Source organism: Hakea prostrata, chromosome 6, assembly GCF_041222555.1.
Source record: "Hakea prostrata isolate BN-2017 chromosome 6, UWA_Hpros_2, whole genome shotgun sequence".
Classification (NCBI taxonomy): domain Eukaryota; kingdom Viridiplantae; phylum Streptophyta; class Magnoliopsida; order Proteales; family Proteaceae; genus Hakea; species Hakea prostrata.
The window spans coordinates 23,227,246-23,246,165 of record NC_142605.1 but is presented as its reverse complement, the minus strand read 5'-3'; the positions used below and the strand labels follow the sequence as shown (position 1 = coordinate 23,246,165).

Sequence of the window (18,920 nt, the reverse complement as noted above, 5' to 3'; positions counted from 1 at the left end):
CAACTCCTCTACTTCTCTTCGGATTCCGAATTGATCGAAGCTGTTAGTGGTTAAAAAGTAAAGAGAGAGAGAGAAATTGATCTCTGTCGCTCTCAGAGACATAGACATTAATGCAAACACATTCTCAGCTTTTCATCTTATCAGTCAAAATCAAATCAAACCACTCCTCCACTCAGCTTTGATTTTTACTTCATGCAAACAGATACGGCTTCTCACGTACAATAGTGGAGATGGCTTGGATCATTCTTAGAATCGATTACTCGAGATTATTTTGGCTTATATTCGGTGTTTATTCTTACGAAAATCATGAAGGAAAACCAAGGATCTAACCTAAGTTTTCCCCCTTTTCAATATTTATTCCTCTCAATTCCTTCTCTCCCTCTTCAATCTAAGCTTATTTTTGCAGTAATTAGAAGAAAGTGAAGGCGGTTTTTGCTTTCAATTGGAAGAAAAAAGTCTCGTTGGCCGGAGAGATCGATTGGAAGAAACGTAATCTCCAACTGTTGAAAGACCTCCCACAACCCCAATCTCTACCTCCGGTTCTCTGTCGTGTTTTTCAGTTGATATGCTCTAATATTCTAGAAGGTTCGAGCCCTCTAGCGGTGGCGGTTCTTCCTCTACAGGTCTACTTATATTTTTCTCCCCTTTCTGCCTTTAAGGTTACCGTAAACAAGATTCCTACACAAACTACAACTTGTTTTTCAATCGAAGAGCGAATTCGGTGTCTCTCTCCTTCGGTAGGTTTTAATAAATGGCAAAAGAAGGACCCAACTGGGACGGATTGCTCAAATGGAGTCTCGTCCTCCTTGACAGTTGAGGTTAGCTTTCTCTTTCTTTCGGTGTCTTGTTGATTCCAGATTCATTGGAGTCGCTGAAACCAGAGAAAATTTTCAATCTGTATCATTGTTCTTTTCTTCTTGGCTTTTTAAGTTCTACCTGTATTGCTGCTAATATATCTCTTAGGTAGATTTTGAATCAATTGGTCACGAGTTGGAGGTTACATTTCACCAGTTAATTTTCATTTTTTAATCTTCATCTAGGATTTGGGGAAAAAAAAAAGGGTTTAGAATTGGTAGAAGCAGGGACTTGGGAATCGGGTAATGGAGGGTCTGATTTTGTAAATCAATCAACTTTAACCCCTAAAATGTAAAAAAGAAAATTTTAATTAAAAGAAAAGAGTAAGGGCAAATTCGTCATAGATGTGATAATTTGTTTTTATATTGATTTTTTTTTATAGTACAGGGAGGCAGATACAAAGTTTCAATTTTTTTGGACTAAAAATGACATACACCAAACCTCAGGGGTCCAGATGAAAATTACCCTAATTTTAATTAAGTTTTGTTGAACCAACATATTGAATGTTTTCTTCATTTCTTCATCTGACCTTACTGTTATAGAATTTTCCACTCCTTTTTCTCATGTACATAAATAATCTCTTAAGTAATTTTTTTACATTAATATTTTTTTAAAGGTGTCGATGGATAATTAAATTACTTAAGAACTAAGATTTGATGCCTAGTTATATAACTTAATACAACGTTAGGAAAATTATTATTATTATTATTTTCTATTTTGAATTGTAGTTTATTTGGACCAATTTTTTCTAGATTACTATTTATACATGTAGGACTTTGTCCTTGTTCCTAAGGAGATTTGAATTCTTGATCTCACACCATAAGCCTAGAACCGGATCATCACCCCATCAGGAGAGCACAGAGTGCTCCCCGACGGTTTTACCACCACAAAATCGGTGGGCCCCACAGGTAAAAAATATTATAAAAAAATCCCATCACCCAACCCCTGGCCCCCTTGTAATTTGTGGTGGTAAAGCCGTTGGGGAGCACAAATGACGGGTTGAGGATCCAGACTAATAAGCCTATAAGGTATTCATATTTGCCAAGTGAGCCAATCGCATTGAGTCTATGAAGTTATTTCTTCTTTGTCTTTCTTCATGAGCTTAGCCCATTATAGGATGTTGCATCCCAAGTCTGGAAATAAAATAAAAACGTATAGCTGAAACCATATCCTTACCCCTTAAGGTTCAAGACAATAGGAAATGAAAATCAAACCCTAGGAACTACAAGATCACCCCAGGGATGCTTTCAACATCAAGAAAATATTTCATTTCTTTCATGCCTTTGGTATTATTTATTAGATATGCTTATATATATTTTTAAAAAAGGGAAAGAAAAATGTTAATTTTGGATTGCGGGCAAATACACCTTTCTTTTTAAAGGTCATTTATACGCTCATCTTAGTTAACATATGATTCCTTTTGAGGCTAAATGGCCTTTATTTCTTTCCAATCTAGAGGTTGGGTTTTGTAATCAGTTTTGCTATACAACAAGGCTTTTGTTTTTGTGAGGAACTGGAGCTTGTTTTTCTCTTTTTTCTCTTGGGTGAACATAAATTTGTTGCCAAAAGCAACTGTTACAAGCATTTCATCTGCAATACATAATTGTAGAAGCTAAAGATTGGTCACAAGCAAAACATTCGACAGCTCTACCAAAAGGATCAACCTGCACAGAATCTACTACAGCTTTACATGTTTGGCACAAGTCACACAGCCATGACATGGGCTGGGTTTTGGTATTAGTTCTGGTTATTCTTCCTTGACAACTTTGGAATTTTTCTTGCTGTTGAATCAAGAAGCAAGGCATGGTTCTGTGAATGTCACCAAGTTCTTGAATTGATCAAGTAATGGGCTGTGGTGCAAATCAAACTTTAAAAAAAAAAATATTTAATAATAATATTAATAGAGAGACTGCACAGAAGCAGGATTCATGGCAATTTTTCATGCTTTTAAGCCCCAAGTAACAAAGTTCTTATCCAGTGGGTGGGAAAACCTCTTGGTAGGCTTTCCTTTCAATGCAACTCACACTTTTACTTGTCATTGCTGTTACCATGAATTGGTGTACTGTACGGATTCATTGCATTCTACAGTATATTATTTATATAACTACCATGCAGTTTCATCTTTTGATCGATAAATACATCAGCCCATTAACAAATAATAAAGCCATTGTCAAATAATATTCTCCTGCATCAGTTCTTACATTTTTTTATATCCTACACACTAGATTACATCATCTAAGCATCAGGATACATGAACAAGCTAGTTCTGTTGGTACCTGGAAAAGGCACCATGGTGCTGTAAAGCTTCCATTAGATTCTTGAGTGCCTTGTCATATGATACAAACCCCATGAACCAGAACTCATGACCATCTACAGAGACAATCTCAATGTACCTCTCAGAAGGATTCATTCTGTTAAAAGAAGGATTTACTGCAACCAACTGATCAAGAGGCACAGCAACCTGGATGTTCACACAATTGGAGTTAGAAGCTTTAAAAGCGAGGATTACCAGCTAAGCATAGAAGCAAAGAAATTACATAACCATGTAAGCAATTAAATATTTACCTAAAAGAAAAGCAATTAAATATAAGATAAAGTGACAAAATTTATGACCTGGTGATTACAGAAGAGCCTAAGCTCTTTAAACCTAAACACAGTATGTAGTAAAAATGTTCTTCTATATACAAGGTAGCTTGGACTTTTCGCATAGAATTATCAGCATATATGAACTATTTGATAGAATGGTACATATACAACAAGTCAACAAAATAAAATGACCAACTAGATCAAATGATGGTGTCTCACATATATTAAGTTGAAACTCATATATTATATATACATAAAATAAAAATAAATAATTTAGAAAATAATTATTAAAATTGAAAAATGAAAAATGAAAAATGGTAGCAAATAATAAATAAAAAAAAATTTAACAAAACACAATCATAGATCATAGTCTTAGACTAATCATATATTAATTTCAAGGCAATACAAGATCATTTAAGGCATGAACAAAACAAAAATTAAAAAAAGGGGATGTTTGAAACTATTGGGTATGGCTCATGCTTCACATTCTATTGCTACCGGAGTTTCCTTTGTAATTGTTTTGGCTTAGGAGGTGTTTCGAGGCAAAAGATGAGCAAAAGAAATGCTTGAAGGCAAAGGAGTCGTGGAAATTAGGTGAAATGGGATAGAAATCAACAAAAACTGAGAAAAACAAGTTGGAATGTTGAAATGGTCGAAATTTCGGTCGAAATCTTCGAAATTTTAGTCGAAACCTGTAACTTTACAGAAATAATCCGAAGTTCGTTTTGATTTTCAAAAATGAAGGCATTTCGGTTGAAATTTCAACAATTTCGACTAAAATTTCTTCTTTGCTTAGGATCTCTTCTTAATATGAGTATAATACACCACACACCTTCTTAGAAGGATCTTAAATTCTCTAATTCTCACAATGAGATTTCAAGAACAGCACTTCAAATACATTATTGAAGATGGATTGATGGATATAAGTTTCAAGAATAACAATTTGATACCACTTCAACTGTTCAATCATTAAATGATATTTAAGCTTTGTCAAACATAAGGTATATATAACTTGTGATTATAATTGTAAAATTTATTAGGAAAAGCATAAGCTTTTAATCTAAATGAGGACCAGTAAAGTAATCTGTGGAACCAAAATGAAAAGATAATACCTTGTAATATGACCACTCTTTCTGTCCTGGAGCAGGATAATAACAAAGTGGATTGTCACTGCAAAAGGCCACTTTTTTGTTGGAAAGATAGAGCGTCCCAATAACAGGTCCTGAGGACGACGAAAGATAACAAGCAAATTGCTTCAGTAGCTTTTCTTCTGGTAACAACTGGAATGTCTGCTGAAAAACCTTCTCATGCCCCCCTTCCGCAAGAACCTTTGTCCCCTTGCCAAGTCTAGCCATGGCTGCGTCAGTAAGACTAGGACTAGTTTTCACTGTCATACAGGACATGATAAGTGAAAATAATTAAACCACAAGCAAGTCTCAGAAAAACCTAAAGTTGTAACATGTGTGTAATAAAATATGAACACGTTATATTCCTGCTAAGAGGACATAGCTGTGTTAACCAAAATGCAAAAAATTATAGTACTCACGGATTAAATGATGATTTTATATTATTGGGTGTTTGGAGGGGATCATTTTCAAATAAAAAATGAAATTTGTAATTTCTGCTTGATGGGAAAATGCAATTCAATATTGGATAAAGTATACACAGTTTGATTCTTCTGACTACAAAGTAATAAGGAAGGAATAAATTCAATAACACAAGATGCTAAGTTAAGTTCACAGATTAATATGGTCAATCATTTTCCATTTAAAAATGAACTATTTCAGACCATTTAGTTTTGTGATGAGCAAATTCCTGCCCATACAAAAAGAAATATACTATACAAGCCACCAAAAATATTACGCTGTTCAGTTTGCAACTAATGCTCTGTAGCAACTGTGGACTGGAACAGATAAAACAAGAACATAATTATGATCCATCATTCTTAAAACTGAAAAAAATTCAACTCAAGACACGGCATAGTTCTACCTAACTCTATAAAGCCTATCAAAGGTCATCCCCCAGTTCATACCAATCTTTCTGTTCCTCATTTGCCCTTGAAGTACATATACTAGTAACCATATTTGTGTTGATACCCAACATTAACAATTTTTCTGGGAGGATTTCCCCCAAAGAAATCAAGTACTAAGAAGAAGTTCAAAGAAAAAGAATAAGATGTGACAAATTCACAAGGCAGCATAGAGTTATATCAATATCAAGAATCATCCCTACTCTAAAAGTTGTAGAAATAATGACATAAGAATGTTTACACAAACAATTAAATTCAAGGAAATTTATATTGAATGAACGCGGAGTTGCCATGTGCACATAGGGCTTACAGTGATGCCAAACATTTCCTGTGACACTGTCAGCTTTTTTCGCACAACCTTCAACCTGTTTCCCCAAACGACCCAATACATTAACAAACGTATCCATAGCACCTGAACACATAACCAACAGTCAAACGGGGGGAATGAGGAAGAAGAAGCAAGCTTCATTAAATTGCTTAAGAGGATATGATTGACAACAAATAACTCACCCTTCCCGGATGACCCCGAAACAGATGATGTCTGGACATAGGGGTTGGTAGGCTGAGCCATGCTGTTGCCACCATTAGCACTACCAAAGTTCCCATTAGTAACTGGAGGAACAGGGTATTTCATGTAGTTAGCATTATGAATTGTGGGATCAGAAGAATGATTAGCTTCTCCAGCAACCCAAGTAGCAGCCTTCTGGTTATCTGGATGACCTTGGGGTGGAACTGGATTACCCATAACCCAAGTGCCCCACATTCCCTCTGTGTTTGACGTGCCTTCATCCATTTTCTTATCAGCCTTCTGGTTGTTCTGGTGGTAAGGATTCATTATAACGATTTCCTTGCACTACCAGTTAATGTTCTCGTTCTACTTTCTCTTTAGAAGAAATCTGAGGCATCAAGATTCAGACGTTACAAAATAAACAAGTCAGAATCATTGGCTGAATTAAAGTCATCTTCAGCAACAAAAAAACAGAATTTGGCAAATAGGAACTCATTTTTCAAATCTGAAACTCTTTTCTTTTTTTAAATAAAAATTAATAAGCACGAGAAGCCCAAAGAATCCATCTTCCACAACCAAAACAAAATCATCCAAACATGTGTTATCACAATACACTACCAAATAAGAAAGCAGAAGTGAGCCTAGTACAAGCTAGTTTTTAATCCAGGAAAATCTCAAGACAAGTCAGAGAAGCCCAAATTATCCCATTTCCTGGACGCAACCAAGTCCCCTCCCCCAGAATGTTCTCCAAGTTATTTAAATTTCAAACTAATAACAACAAATGATAACAGACATCACCCAAAAGAGCCACAATCTAATATATCAAAACCCTAATACTGGAACATACCCTTGATTTTAAATCGAATCGAATCGATTCGCTAAGAATCAATAAAGGAAACCAAGCACAAAGGCATCCGATTCCCTGAAAAGCACAACAAGCACAAAGAGATCCACACAACGAAGGAGGAATAAACTGATGAGTTTTCCTCTATTTCAAGCACTGTGTTTGCTTTGAACGGCAGGAACTGTGAAAATTTAAAATGGAGGAGGTGTCTGAGACTCCGTTTTTCGAAGGAACATTTGAAATACAAAGCCGTGTGATTGCTCTTCTTTCTAGAAAGTGGCCACGTAAAACAGCTGGTTCTCACTTCTGTCGACCTCGGATTCGGATCTGCACTTTTTTTTTAATGGGCGACTCGTGAGCCAGTCAGCGAATAAGGAATCCGAATCATCACCCCGTCCCGAATCATCACCCCGTCAGTGCTCCTCGACGGTTTTACCACCACAAAATTGGTAAGCCTCACATGTAAAAAAAAAACTCCCATCACCCAACCCCTGGGCCCCTTGTAACTATCCGACGGGTTGAGGATCCAGACTCACGAATAAGGGTGTGTTTGATAACTCTATTGAAAAACAACCAATGATTGGTTTGTCAAGTGATTAACAACCCCTGTCCTCCCACCAAGAGGTCATGGGTTTGTTCTTGTATGCTTGAAAATCTGACAAATTGGTAAATTTACTTGAGAGGTTTTATGTTACAATTTTTTCTTTTGGGTAACAAAGGCGTGAGCAAGGATTGAATCCATAATTTTTCCACTAAGAGGCGAGGTTCTCAACCACTCTACTAACACTTCATTGGCAGTTTTATGTTACTTTTATTATAGCTTAGTACCATTTTTTGAGCTTCAATCTCATTTATCATCCCAGTATCTTTGGCAAAAGTATATATTAAGGAATCTCATCCTATATATCATGGGTTAACTCATTCATTATCAATTCCAATAGATCATCAAGTAACAATAATAAGAAGTCTTGTTCCAACTAAATGGGGTTAACTAGAAATGAATTTTTCCCTTTCAATCAGCTATGTTTGAGGTCATGCTAAATATAAAAGCATAAACTATGCATAATCCTATTTCACAACTTTTCTTAAGATTATCTTAGGTTTGTCCCTAACAATTTTAATTCTATTATTCTAGATTATACACTTCACTGTATAAGAATGTTTACATGCCTTCATTGAATGTGATTGTGCTACCTCAAACGTTTTTAGGTCAACTAGAAATGATGAAATCCTTATAGAAAATATTATTTAAGTCTTAAAATTTGTATAGCCAAGATGACCCTTGAATAGTAGTCGGTATGTGAAAGCATGCAAGCCTTTTTGCGGGCCGTGATTCTCGTGGTCTTAATGAAAACGAATCCTTAGGTGTTAACTGTTAAGGTTCAACAAATAGACCAACAAAACAGAAAAATAGAAAGAAAGTCAACAATTTTTTTTTTTTTTTACTTTTGAGTAATTTATTTTGGATCCAAACTTGGCTTCTCTCCTTAAAATGTCCAAAATTATATTTGATCACAAAGAAAACTAATTAAGCCTAGTTAACTACATTGGTTAAATGATAATAGTCAATGAAAGAAAGTTCGTTCATTTTGCCCGATTCATTAACCAGCAAACCGGCGAAAGGGGCGAAATATTGTCGAAATCTCGACGATATTTTGTTCCAAATTGCTATTAAAATTTTAAAACAAATGTATAACAGATTTGATATATAATATGAATATATAATATAATATTATGTGATATGTCACATCACATCTGCAAAACTCAGTCAATAATATATCATATTTAGATAAAAAAAAATCTTATCACGGTCATTTTTAATATTCATTAATTGATAAAGTGGTTAAACCATGAAGTTATTCTCTCTCTGTAATAAATGCTTGCCCCACTCACAAGTAACAACGGATCAGTATTTTGCTTAAGGCTTAAGAAATGGAAAGCTTTAACCTTCACTTCTTCTCTAAACAGCCTGCAGGCTGCAAGTATACTGAATTGAACCGATGACAATAGCATGGATCTACACAGGTGAAGCCGTAAAGGTGAGGCACCGTCTTGGCCTCTGCCATGTTTTCTTAATCCCAATTTATGATAATTTTAGAAGATTAGAGGTGAAGTTTAATTGAATCCAAGATAAGAGGTGAAGTTTTTTTACTTGTTTCAGAGAATCAAAGGTAGTTGCAGAGTCTTGGAGAAAACGTTTTGATTTTCCGGCGATATTGTCAAATTTTCGCCGATAAACAGGCGAGATTTTGCAAATCTCGTTTCGCCCTCCAGTTTCGGTTCGCCGGGGGGCAAAATCACCGAAATTCGACGATATTTCGCCGAATTTCGGCGATAAATTGTTCCGTGATCATAGTATCCTCATATAAAGTTAAAAGAGATAAAATTACTAACATACACTTGTTTGACTGAAATACCTTTAGTGGACTATACAATACTCTTACCTATCTCAATCCTTAGATGGATAAAGACTTCTTTCTTCACCCGGCCGAAAATCACCCACCGTCAAAAATTGTAATTCTGACTAATTCACATTCCCTAGATACAGCCAAAAGGAAGGGCTAGATATTAACCCATTTTCTACCTATTCTAAATTTGATTCAGTTAAAATCCGTCATTAACCTTCAGTAAATTTCGGTTATCTTTAAAACCCTTAGGGCCTGTTTGGGTACATGAATCTAGGGATTTCAAATCTTTGGATTCATGAATGCGAGATTTATACCCGTTTGGTTGTAAAAATCCCTGAATTCATGAAATCTAGCAATTCATCTTTTTACACTAAAAATGTGAATTTGTAGATTTATGGGTATGAGCTTCAGATATTTCACCCCTACTATAAAAGAGTTAAACATTTGCACAGTCACAAATATCACATAGAACTAGATTTGAAATCTCTAGATATTTTATGAATTATGGCTCCATAGATTTGAAATCTCTAGATATTTGAAATCTTGAGACTCATATAACCAAACAGACCCTAAATTGAACAACCATTCTTGGATCACAAAGTCACAAACATATAAATCCTTGGTTTAACTGATCTTTATCTTCCATCAATTGGTCGAAAACACACGAGGAGGAAGAAGAAGATCCAAAGCAGCAGCAGAGAACTGACATCATCGCCATTTTCGATCTACTAGAATCTTTCACAAACCTAGAAGCAACAAGTGCTTTACCGGTTTGCAGTCCATTGAATTTGGATCTCTCTTGTGTTGAAAGAAGAACGATCGTAAGGCTACATCCATTTTCCCCCTGAGATTTGTGCGAGAGGCAGAACTCAGTTCCATGCATCTCTACTCCTATGGAAGTTCTACATAGAGCATTAACAATACATGGGGAATACTGGAGAGCGAATGCAAGAACAGAGATTCAAGTTAGAAATGCAACTCACATTTCTACATCTTGGACCCCCATCTATCAATTTTTTCAAAATCAATTACGATGCTTCGTGGAGGAAAGGCTCTACAACTGGTGGAGTGGGTATCATTTGTAGGGATGTAAGGGGAGATCCTATTTTTGTGATTTCCAAAATGTTGGATTTCTACAGTGCCAAAGAGGGAGAAGCTCTTGCAATTAGACGTGGTCTGGTTGAAGCTATGCAACTGGGACTTGGCAATATTCAGTTAGAATCTGATTGCTTGGAGGTGGTTGGACCAATGTCTAAAGGTAATTTTGTAGGCCATATTGTAATCCAGCCCATTCTGGATGATATCAAATGGTTAATGAGTCAGTTTGGGACTAGCCAAATGAGGTATGTTTTTAGGATGGCTAATACCATAGGCCAATAACCTAGTTAGGAGGGCTTTGTCTTTTGGGAGTGTGACTTTGCCTATTTCCATTCCGTGGGTTTGGGGTCTTTGTAACTTGGACTTCACGAGTTCTACTCCTCAATAAATTTATTACTTACCAAAAAAGAAAAAAGGAAAGAAGTCGTTGTTATTCGCAAGGACAATGAATCAAAATGAAAAGAATTGGGTTAATTTCCAATTTCTAGGGTTTCAGTTGGAGCAATTGAACACAACCCTAGTTTTCTTCTCTGATAAACACCAAGGCTCTTTTTGGTATCAATTATCATTGTATTATGAGAAATTTTCATTATTTTAAATTGTTTGGCATCTATCCTGAATTTTAGTTTTATTTAAAATAATAGAAAAACCTCCAAAATCCATAATGACCTTTTTGTCCATTATGGATTATGATGAGAATTTCATTATCTTCATTTGTGTAAGTTTACTTAAAGTTCTATAAGTAAGATGAGGGTAAAATAGTCAATACACATTCTTTTATAACAACCATCCTTTTTCCTTCTTTTCTCACTTGTTTACTATCATTTTTAACAATCTTTTATCTTGACACCAAACTTATTTTCCATTTCATAATTTATTTTCGATAAAATTCACCAAACCATTTTTCATTATTGACCAAAAATGAATTCTTGTACTTATTTATTTTAAATAGGCATAATAGAGAATGAGAATTGATACCAAAAAGAGCCCAGATGCAAAGTAAAACCTATTTTCAATTTCTAGGGTTTTCTTCACACGTTGATTTTTTTTTCCAGGGTGGTGGGTGTAGACATGTAAACGGATTGGATTTGGCTCGGATACTGATGTATCCGAGCCGAATCCGATTAGCAATACCGATATCCCTCCGAATTCTCTAGAAATTTAAAGAAGGCATCCGAATTCGAATCCGGAACTTTATTGGATATTCGATAAACTATCCGATTATTGATTGGTGATTGTCATTTTTTTTTTGGGTAATTTTCATCTGGACCCCCTAAGGTTTGGTCCATGTCATTTTTAGTCCAAAATTTTTTTTCCCTTTGCATATGGCTCCCCTGAGGTTTCTAAAAATGACTAACTAAGGACAAATCATAATTTTGATGACCAAAATACCCTTATGGTGCAATGGTCAAGATTGTACCAAAATTATAATTGCAATTTTAACCTATTCATTTTATACTCAAGGGTCTTAAGATTTCAAATTTACAAACTTATACCCTTATTGGAACTTAATGAAATCTTATACTCCAGCGCACGAGGAAGTAGAGCGTCTCGAGTGTCTTGTAGTGAAGGACCTCCAGTGCGGCCCAAACCGTGAGCATCTATTTCAAAGCCATCGAGTTCGGAACATGATTGATTCTATCATTTCCACCTCTGAAAAACTCGTTAGTCTTCTATATCTCTTCTGCAACGAAAGAGGGGAAAATAATTTCCTCTATTTTTCCCCTTTTCTCACTTCCATACTCGATTTTTCATTGAAATTTTAGTTGTTGAAGATTAAGGAATACGATTTCTCAAAATCCCATGATAATACTTTGGTATGTTCGTTATTGAAGTTGGATTTCAGAAAAGTGTTTCCTCTTGGTTACCATATCTAACAAAACAACTTGCAGGAGAGAGGGGCTGGTTGAATCAACGAAAAGAGAAGAAAGAGGCTCACCAAAGAAGAGGACCAATGAGTTGCTTTCCGCCGCTGCAACAATCGATGGAGTTCTACAATCTGGAGCTTCGATTACCGCCAGTGATTGAAATTACATGGAATTGAAGCCGGATTACAAGGGGGAAAAGGCTCGGTTCCAAAATCTAACTCGATCAACTTCAACGCTTTATTTCGTATTGCGAACCAGAAGCTCAAGGGTTATAGGGTTTAGGGGTATAAGGCAATACGAATCAAGGGTTGAAGCAGATTAGTTTCGAGTTAGATTTTGATAAATCGTCTTCCTTAATGTTCAAGCTAGGAATATTCTAGGGTTAGTGTTTTCAGTAAAATGTATGAGTTGTCTATTTGGTTTCTGTCTTCAGATTAGTACGTTGTCGAAGTAAGCGGTGAACCTTCAAGAAATAGCTTAGGTGGCGTTTGGTTCTGCGTTTCCCTGGAATTAGATTCCAGGGAATCATGAAATCTGAAAAAAATTTGTGTTTGGTTCCAAGTTGAGTCGGAACCTAGCTTCAGCTAGGATCCACTTTTTACACTAAAATGTAAGATCACTTGGAGAGGTGGTTTCCAAATAGACTCACCTTTTGGAACCCACGTATAAATAGGGGTTGGAAACCATCTTGAATCATTTTCTCGTTCTCGTTCGCGAAGTTTGTTCCGTCACAGCTAGGTTCCTCTCTTCCATCGCAGCTACTGAACTCGCTCATCTCTTCCATCGGGGTCTCGTTCCTCTCTTCCTTGCAGTTCCATGGAGGTTCCAACCATCGTGAATCATTTTCTCGTTCTCGTTCGCGGTTTGTTCCGTCGCAGCTGGTTCCTCTCTTCCATCGCGGCTACTAACTCGCTCATCTCTTCCATCGGGGTCTCATTCCTCTCTTCCTTGCGGTTCCGTGAAGGTTTTTCATCCGAGTTACTAATTTGTTCTTACCGCTCGATTCTCGTTCAACAGGTAAACCTAGCTTGAATTAGTTAGTGCATTTTTTTCTTCTTCTTCTATTCATACGTTTTTTTCGTTGTGTTCTCTTTCTAGAGCGTCGTTTGATTACTTCGCGCTTGTTGGGTATGATTAGGTTTTTTTAGTAACATTTTCATGTTATCCCTTTTTGTAATTGTTCCCTGTTATTTTGATTGTTCTCTCATTTATGTATTCGGTTGTGGGATTCTCGACCTACATTATTCTTCATTCTTGTTTTATTATTCATTATTCTCGACTTACATTATTCTCGACTTACATTATTCTACCAAATGTACTCTATAACTGATACACGCGGAGAGTTTCAATGACTAGCAAGTTAAATATGCGGATGGTGAAGGAATCTTTAGGCGCTCCCCGGGTTGGGAACTTGGCTTGAGTATGGGGGCTGGAGAATGGCTTATCCGGATTATGTTCAATTTTGATGGTGGAAGTGGGTTCTTGATTTTAGGGTTTTGAGTGAAAATTGGGTTTTTCTAAAGAGAGCTGGTGAGGAACTCTAATGGCTAGTGTCCCTGTGATTAAAATTCTTGTTGGAAAAATTGATGGTTGGATGGGCTAGTAGTGGCGATTATTACATCATGGTTTATGGAGAAACTGTATTCAACAAAGGTTTTGGGGCGGTGGTGTTTTAAATCTCCGGGTATACACCATCGGGAATCAATTGCTCCGGTCAATCCCACTAGTTTAGATATGACTCACTAAACTAAGGTCTCACATGATGGAGAAGAAGACAATGCGGCTAATAGCATTGCAAGTAATTCTGAAAATTCTGTAGTGTTCTTGGGAATCTAAGTAGTGAGACCTTAGGCCTAAACCTCACTCCTTATTACAATCTCAAAGCTATTAGAAACTAAATAAAACATGGCTTTTTTGGAAATTCGTGGGAGCCCGTAGGAAATCCCAAATACACGTTGCTTCATCATGTGAAAAATTAAGTGATCTCATGCCCTCTATATAAACCAAGCTTAAATGAAATGATAGCAAATGCGGCAAACCTCTTTTTTGTAGTTAGATGCCTCATACGAAATCTGAAAAGTAGGAAATGTAGATGTACTTTCTTAATTGCAGCTACTGTTCATATTTAATCTGCGGTTATGTGACGGCTTCTTATAGGGTTTACCTTCAGGATCCTATTCAAATGAACCAGCAGTAAAGTTTGGGTTTTAAAACCCTGTGGTTATGGGATTAGAGCTTAATATGATGGTTCTACAGTTGGGAATAGAGTAAACATAAATGTTGGGCTATGTTTTGGAGCTAGGGTTGATTGAATTCAATTCTACAAAAAATCTTTTATTGTATCTATAATGCATGATAACGAGTATTTCTAATTTATGGTTGGTTTATCTGTTCTTTGGTATTGCCTTAGAATGAGAGTTAACCTATGGTTCAGCCATTGGTTTATGAAAATCTTCCATGGACCGTATGGAGGTAATATACCTTCCATTGAGAAACTTTAGTTCCTGTCTAGAGAAATTCTTTAGGTGCAAGTTTAAAACAACTCACATTTTTCCCATTGGAAGGAGGTTTCCTTTTTATGTACATCAACAGCAGGTATCTTTTTTAGAAGAAAGACATAAATGTTGGTGTCTAGCTAGAGAAGAGGAAAGCTGGGAAGCTAGGGATGAACCATGGTGAGACAAACTGAGACTGGGAAGCCAACATTCATTTATAAGGAGAAAAAATGGGTGGCCTTCTATTACATGTGCAAGCACATCTGTTATTAGAAATACTCTGTTTGAAAAGAATTTGAGACATGTTCTCACCAAAGGCTTTTTTGAAGTGTTTGGATTTATTTGAAGTAAGGAGCAAACAGGGTCACCATTATTAGATTCCATACAAGGACAACGGGGTTGATGCATGTGGCTCTTCATAATCTTCCGATCTCGCTTTCAGAGATAGTGTTGATGGTAATTTAAGGTCATCTTTGATGCTGATTAGAGTGAATTATTTCAATTTTTTCCTTCTTGGTGGGGTTCTAAATCATATTTTTTTTTTGGTAATAAGGTTCGAAATCATTTCAGTTTTGGTTGTGGGTGAAAAAAGAATTTTGTGAAGACTTGATATCCAAGAATATTGAGAGAGATTTAAAATATGGAGAGAGACTTAGAATTCAACTTGAGAGCTAGCTTTCACAGGTCTTTCCATTTCTAGAAGTCATTGGGTTAAAATTAATAGGTTTTAATGTTGAAGACTCAATCAGCTCATCCACCCAAAATCTCATTCTGTGTGCTTCTCTCACTGATTTGGCATCTTTTGCACATCGAGTGAACACCTACCATTCGAAGAAGCTGCCTCATGCTTTCCATGTATGATACCTGTAAATTTATATGGTTGGAGAATGGAGGCCTGATGTATTAACTGCAAATTTCGGTTAACTTGAGCATTGCTTACCATGTTTAAGTTGAAACTTCATAGCTTAAAATTAAAGATTTACTTGGCTAATGTAGAAAATTATATAGGACTAAGATTGATTAATTGGCACATCCTAATGTAAATGGCGTTGCTTTTTTCATCTAAGTTTTCCATTTACGTTGCTTTTTCACCTTGTATTGATCATTGATACTTGATACTTGATACTTGATAGGTGGGGTGGTGATCTTGTTTTGAAATTGTAACAGAACTTGTTTCATTGATCAAAAAGCAAAGCAGCAGCATAGTTCCAAATATTCAAGCATAAGCAGCAAAGTTCCTGTAACAGAAAGAAAGGTATAGTTTATTTTTTTAATTAAGAATGGGAGGAAGAAGAGTAGTACTAGTAGGGGGACAGCAGGTGGGGTGGTTGTTTTCAGCTCCAGCTTGGTTGTCATTATTCTCCATTCTCCTACTCCTCTCCCATCTTCCGCTTTCAGCCCTCTTCCCGTTGAGTTGGCGGTATGTTGTTGTATTATTGATTAGTTTGTAAATTTTCTATTATTATATGTATATATCTAGCTACTTTAATTAATTAATTTATGTCGTGATCGATCTAATTAATTAATCTCTTACTCATCGTGGCTAATTCTTGGTCAATAGATCATCGTCTTGATGTTGTGGTTTTGCTGCTCCGTACGTGAGTGTGGGAGAGTCCTCTCTCCTCCTCGAGTGTCAGCTGTTTTACTATATATTTTAGTCCTAATGATTTATCGTTTGGATTAGCTGTTCTTGGTGATCATCAATGTTTCCTGCTATATAGGACTGTGAGCTCAAAATTTTACTTGTTTTTTTGTTCTACTTGGTATGATTTATCTGGTTTGATTACTTTCTGTTAAGTTTTTGTTCCTCAGAGCAATAACTTTCCATGTTGTACTTATTGTGTTGGCTTGATGCAACTTCATATTTGGATTAGCTGTTCTTGGTGATCATCAATGTTGCCAGGATGTTTTGTGTTCCTCTCTATTTTTTGCCATTTGTACCAATTAGAGCTATCCACTTATTAAGTTTAATAAGTATTAATGTTTTTTCTTGAATAAACTGAATGTGGAAACCAATCCCATGCTGAAGTTAAGACTAATTTTCAACATGGTGGGTAAATATTGATTTAATGTATTAATATGTTCTTGTTGGTGAGTCATCTATTTCAGTTTACTTTCATAAGGCTGTACTTAGTATGGAACAACCCTCCATTGTGCTATTGCAGACAAGGAAGGATGATCTTAATGACTTCCAACAGAAAATCCGGTCAGATTTTATAAGTGCCCAAATGGTAGTAGCCATCAATTCTTTTATTTGGGTAGATAAGATGTGGGAGAGTCAAACAATTGAGGAGGGTTCCACACTTCAACATCATATGACAGCATGAACAAGAAAATTTTGGGTGTTGGATGGCAAGCACCGTGAACACGTGCACATTCAAATTCAAATTCGATGGACCAATCACAATGTTGGCTTTGGATTCTTGTTCTTATGTGTGTGGGTTTTGTTACTTTCTTGTTATGTATTTTTATGCAACCGAGATGTAAAAATATTTCTCTTTTTTAAGAATCGAATGTGCTCCGTGGCCTTAAGACGTGGGTCCTGTGGGAAATCAAGACCTAATTGAATTCTCAATTTTGTTATTTTGGCTTCTTGTGCTGTTTTTTCATGATATTTGGGACAAAGATGGTATTTATTTTGAAATAAACTCTTATAGGTAGTGATTGAATCATACAACAAGCTATTGTGTCACTATTTGTTGATTGATGCGAAACATTGAAGTGCTTGAGAATTCCGTATTTAGTTTGAAGTTAGTTCAAAGACAAAATGGGAAATAGCTTGTTAATTGTGTTTGGACTACAGCAGGAGTTGCTAGGGGACTATTTCCAGTCAGTTAAAATATTATAGTCGGTTAAAATGGTAATTTTTTCTTCCTTTTAATAGTGCACACACAATCAAACAAATTGTTAGTGTAACTTGGAAGGAAAAACTTGCTTAAGTTGATGGATTACGTTATTATAAAAGTAAATAAGATTGATGCATTGGTTGAATTAGTTGCTTAATAAGTTTGTGGATTAAAACCTAAGAAAAAACCTTTTAATGCCAGAGGATCAAATCCTTACTAGTGGCGCACTTTCACCAAAACTTACTAACAACCATGGGTTCAAAGCTTAGCATGAACTCGTAACAATTGTATTGACTTGGAAGTTGGAACATATAACCGGGTTCTAATAATTTTGATGTTTAATTAATTTTATTCTTGACCAAAAATGTGTCTAAAAATTTCATGGTTGATGTATTGAATTTTGACAAATTATTGTTATGCTATTTGGTTAATCAAATAAAATAACAACGTTCACTTTCGAATCGGGGTAACCAAATGCTAATTCGGCATTCACTTTCGAATCAGTAACCAAATGCTATTCGACGATACACTTTCAGAATCGGGATAACCAAATGCTAATTTTGACGATTCACTTTCGGAATCGGGTAACCAAACACAATTTTTCTTAGGAATTTGACTCTCGACCTACTTCCCGGACTCATGATTCCATAGAAACATGATTCGACCCGTTCACGATTGCGGCCCGCCCCTAGATTTTTTGTAGATTTCAATATTCTTGAAAGTGTGGTTTTCTTTTCCTGCAAAATGGGAATGAGATTTCATTGAGTTTTAGTAAGGGTATAAGTTTGTAAATTTGAAATCTTAAGACTCTTGAATATAAAATGAATAGGTTAAAATTGCAATTATAATTTTGATACAATCTTGGCCATTGCACCATAAGGGTATTTTGGTCATCAAAATTATGATTTGTCCTTAGTACTCATTTCTAGAAACCTCAGGGGAGCCATTGCAAAGGGAAACTTTTTTTGGACTAAAAGTGACATGAATCAAACCTCAAGGGGTCCAGATGAAAACTACCTTTTTTTTTTTTTTTTTTTTAATTTCCAACTTCCAATTACCGGTTTTTGAGTCCGATTATTAACCCCTTTTCTCAAGAAAAGTATTTAATACTTTACTCTAACAGTATAGTGTCCGTTTATCCGATTAATGATTATTGGTTTCTTGAATCTGATTATCATCCCTTTATAGAGAAAAAAATGTTGAATATTTTACTCTATCCGAATATTATCTAATTCGATAAGCAATTATCCGAATCCGGTTGCTTAGCAGACGGATGCAGATATTTTCTCGTAAGAAAAAATCCGAATACGGACAATCTTAAATGAATACGAATGCGAATTTGGAGGCGGATTTCGACTATCCATTTACAGGTCTAGGTGGGTG

General features: G+C 35.8%; 1 protein-coding gene across 1 annotated transcript; it reads right to left on the bottom strand.

Annotated features, from left to right (window-relative positions):
* Positions 1–2,802: 2,802 nt before the first annotated feature.
* Positions 2,803–7,137, bottom strand: LOC149012709 (GEM-like protein 1). Its single transcript, XM_089159852.1, has 5 exons — positions 6,826–7,137; positions 5,981–6,366; positions 5,781–5,882; positions 4,554–4,828; positions 2,803–3,316 (listed from the first exon to the last, which is right to left on the bottom strand). The coding sequence occupies exons 2-5, from the start codon at positions 6,303–6,305 to the stop codon at positions 3,116–3,118; spliced, it is 903 nt and encodes a 300-aa protein (XP_089015978.1). The 5' UTR covers positions 6,306–6,366; positions 6,826–7,137; the 3' UTR covers positions 2,803–3,115.
* Positions 7,138–18,920: the final 11,783 nt, after the last annotated feature.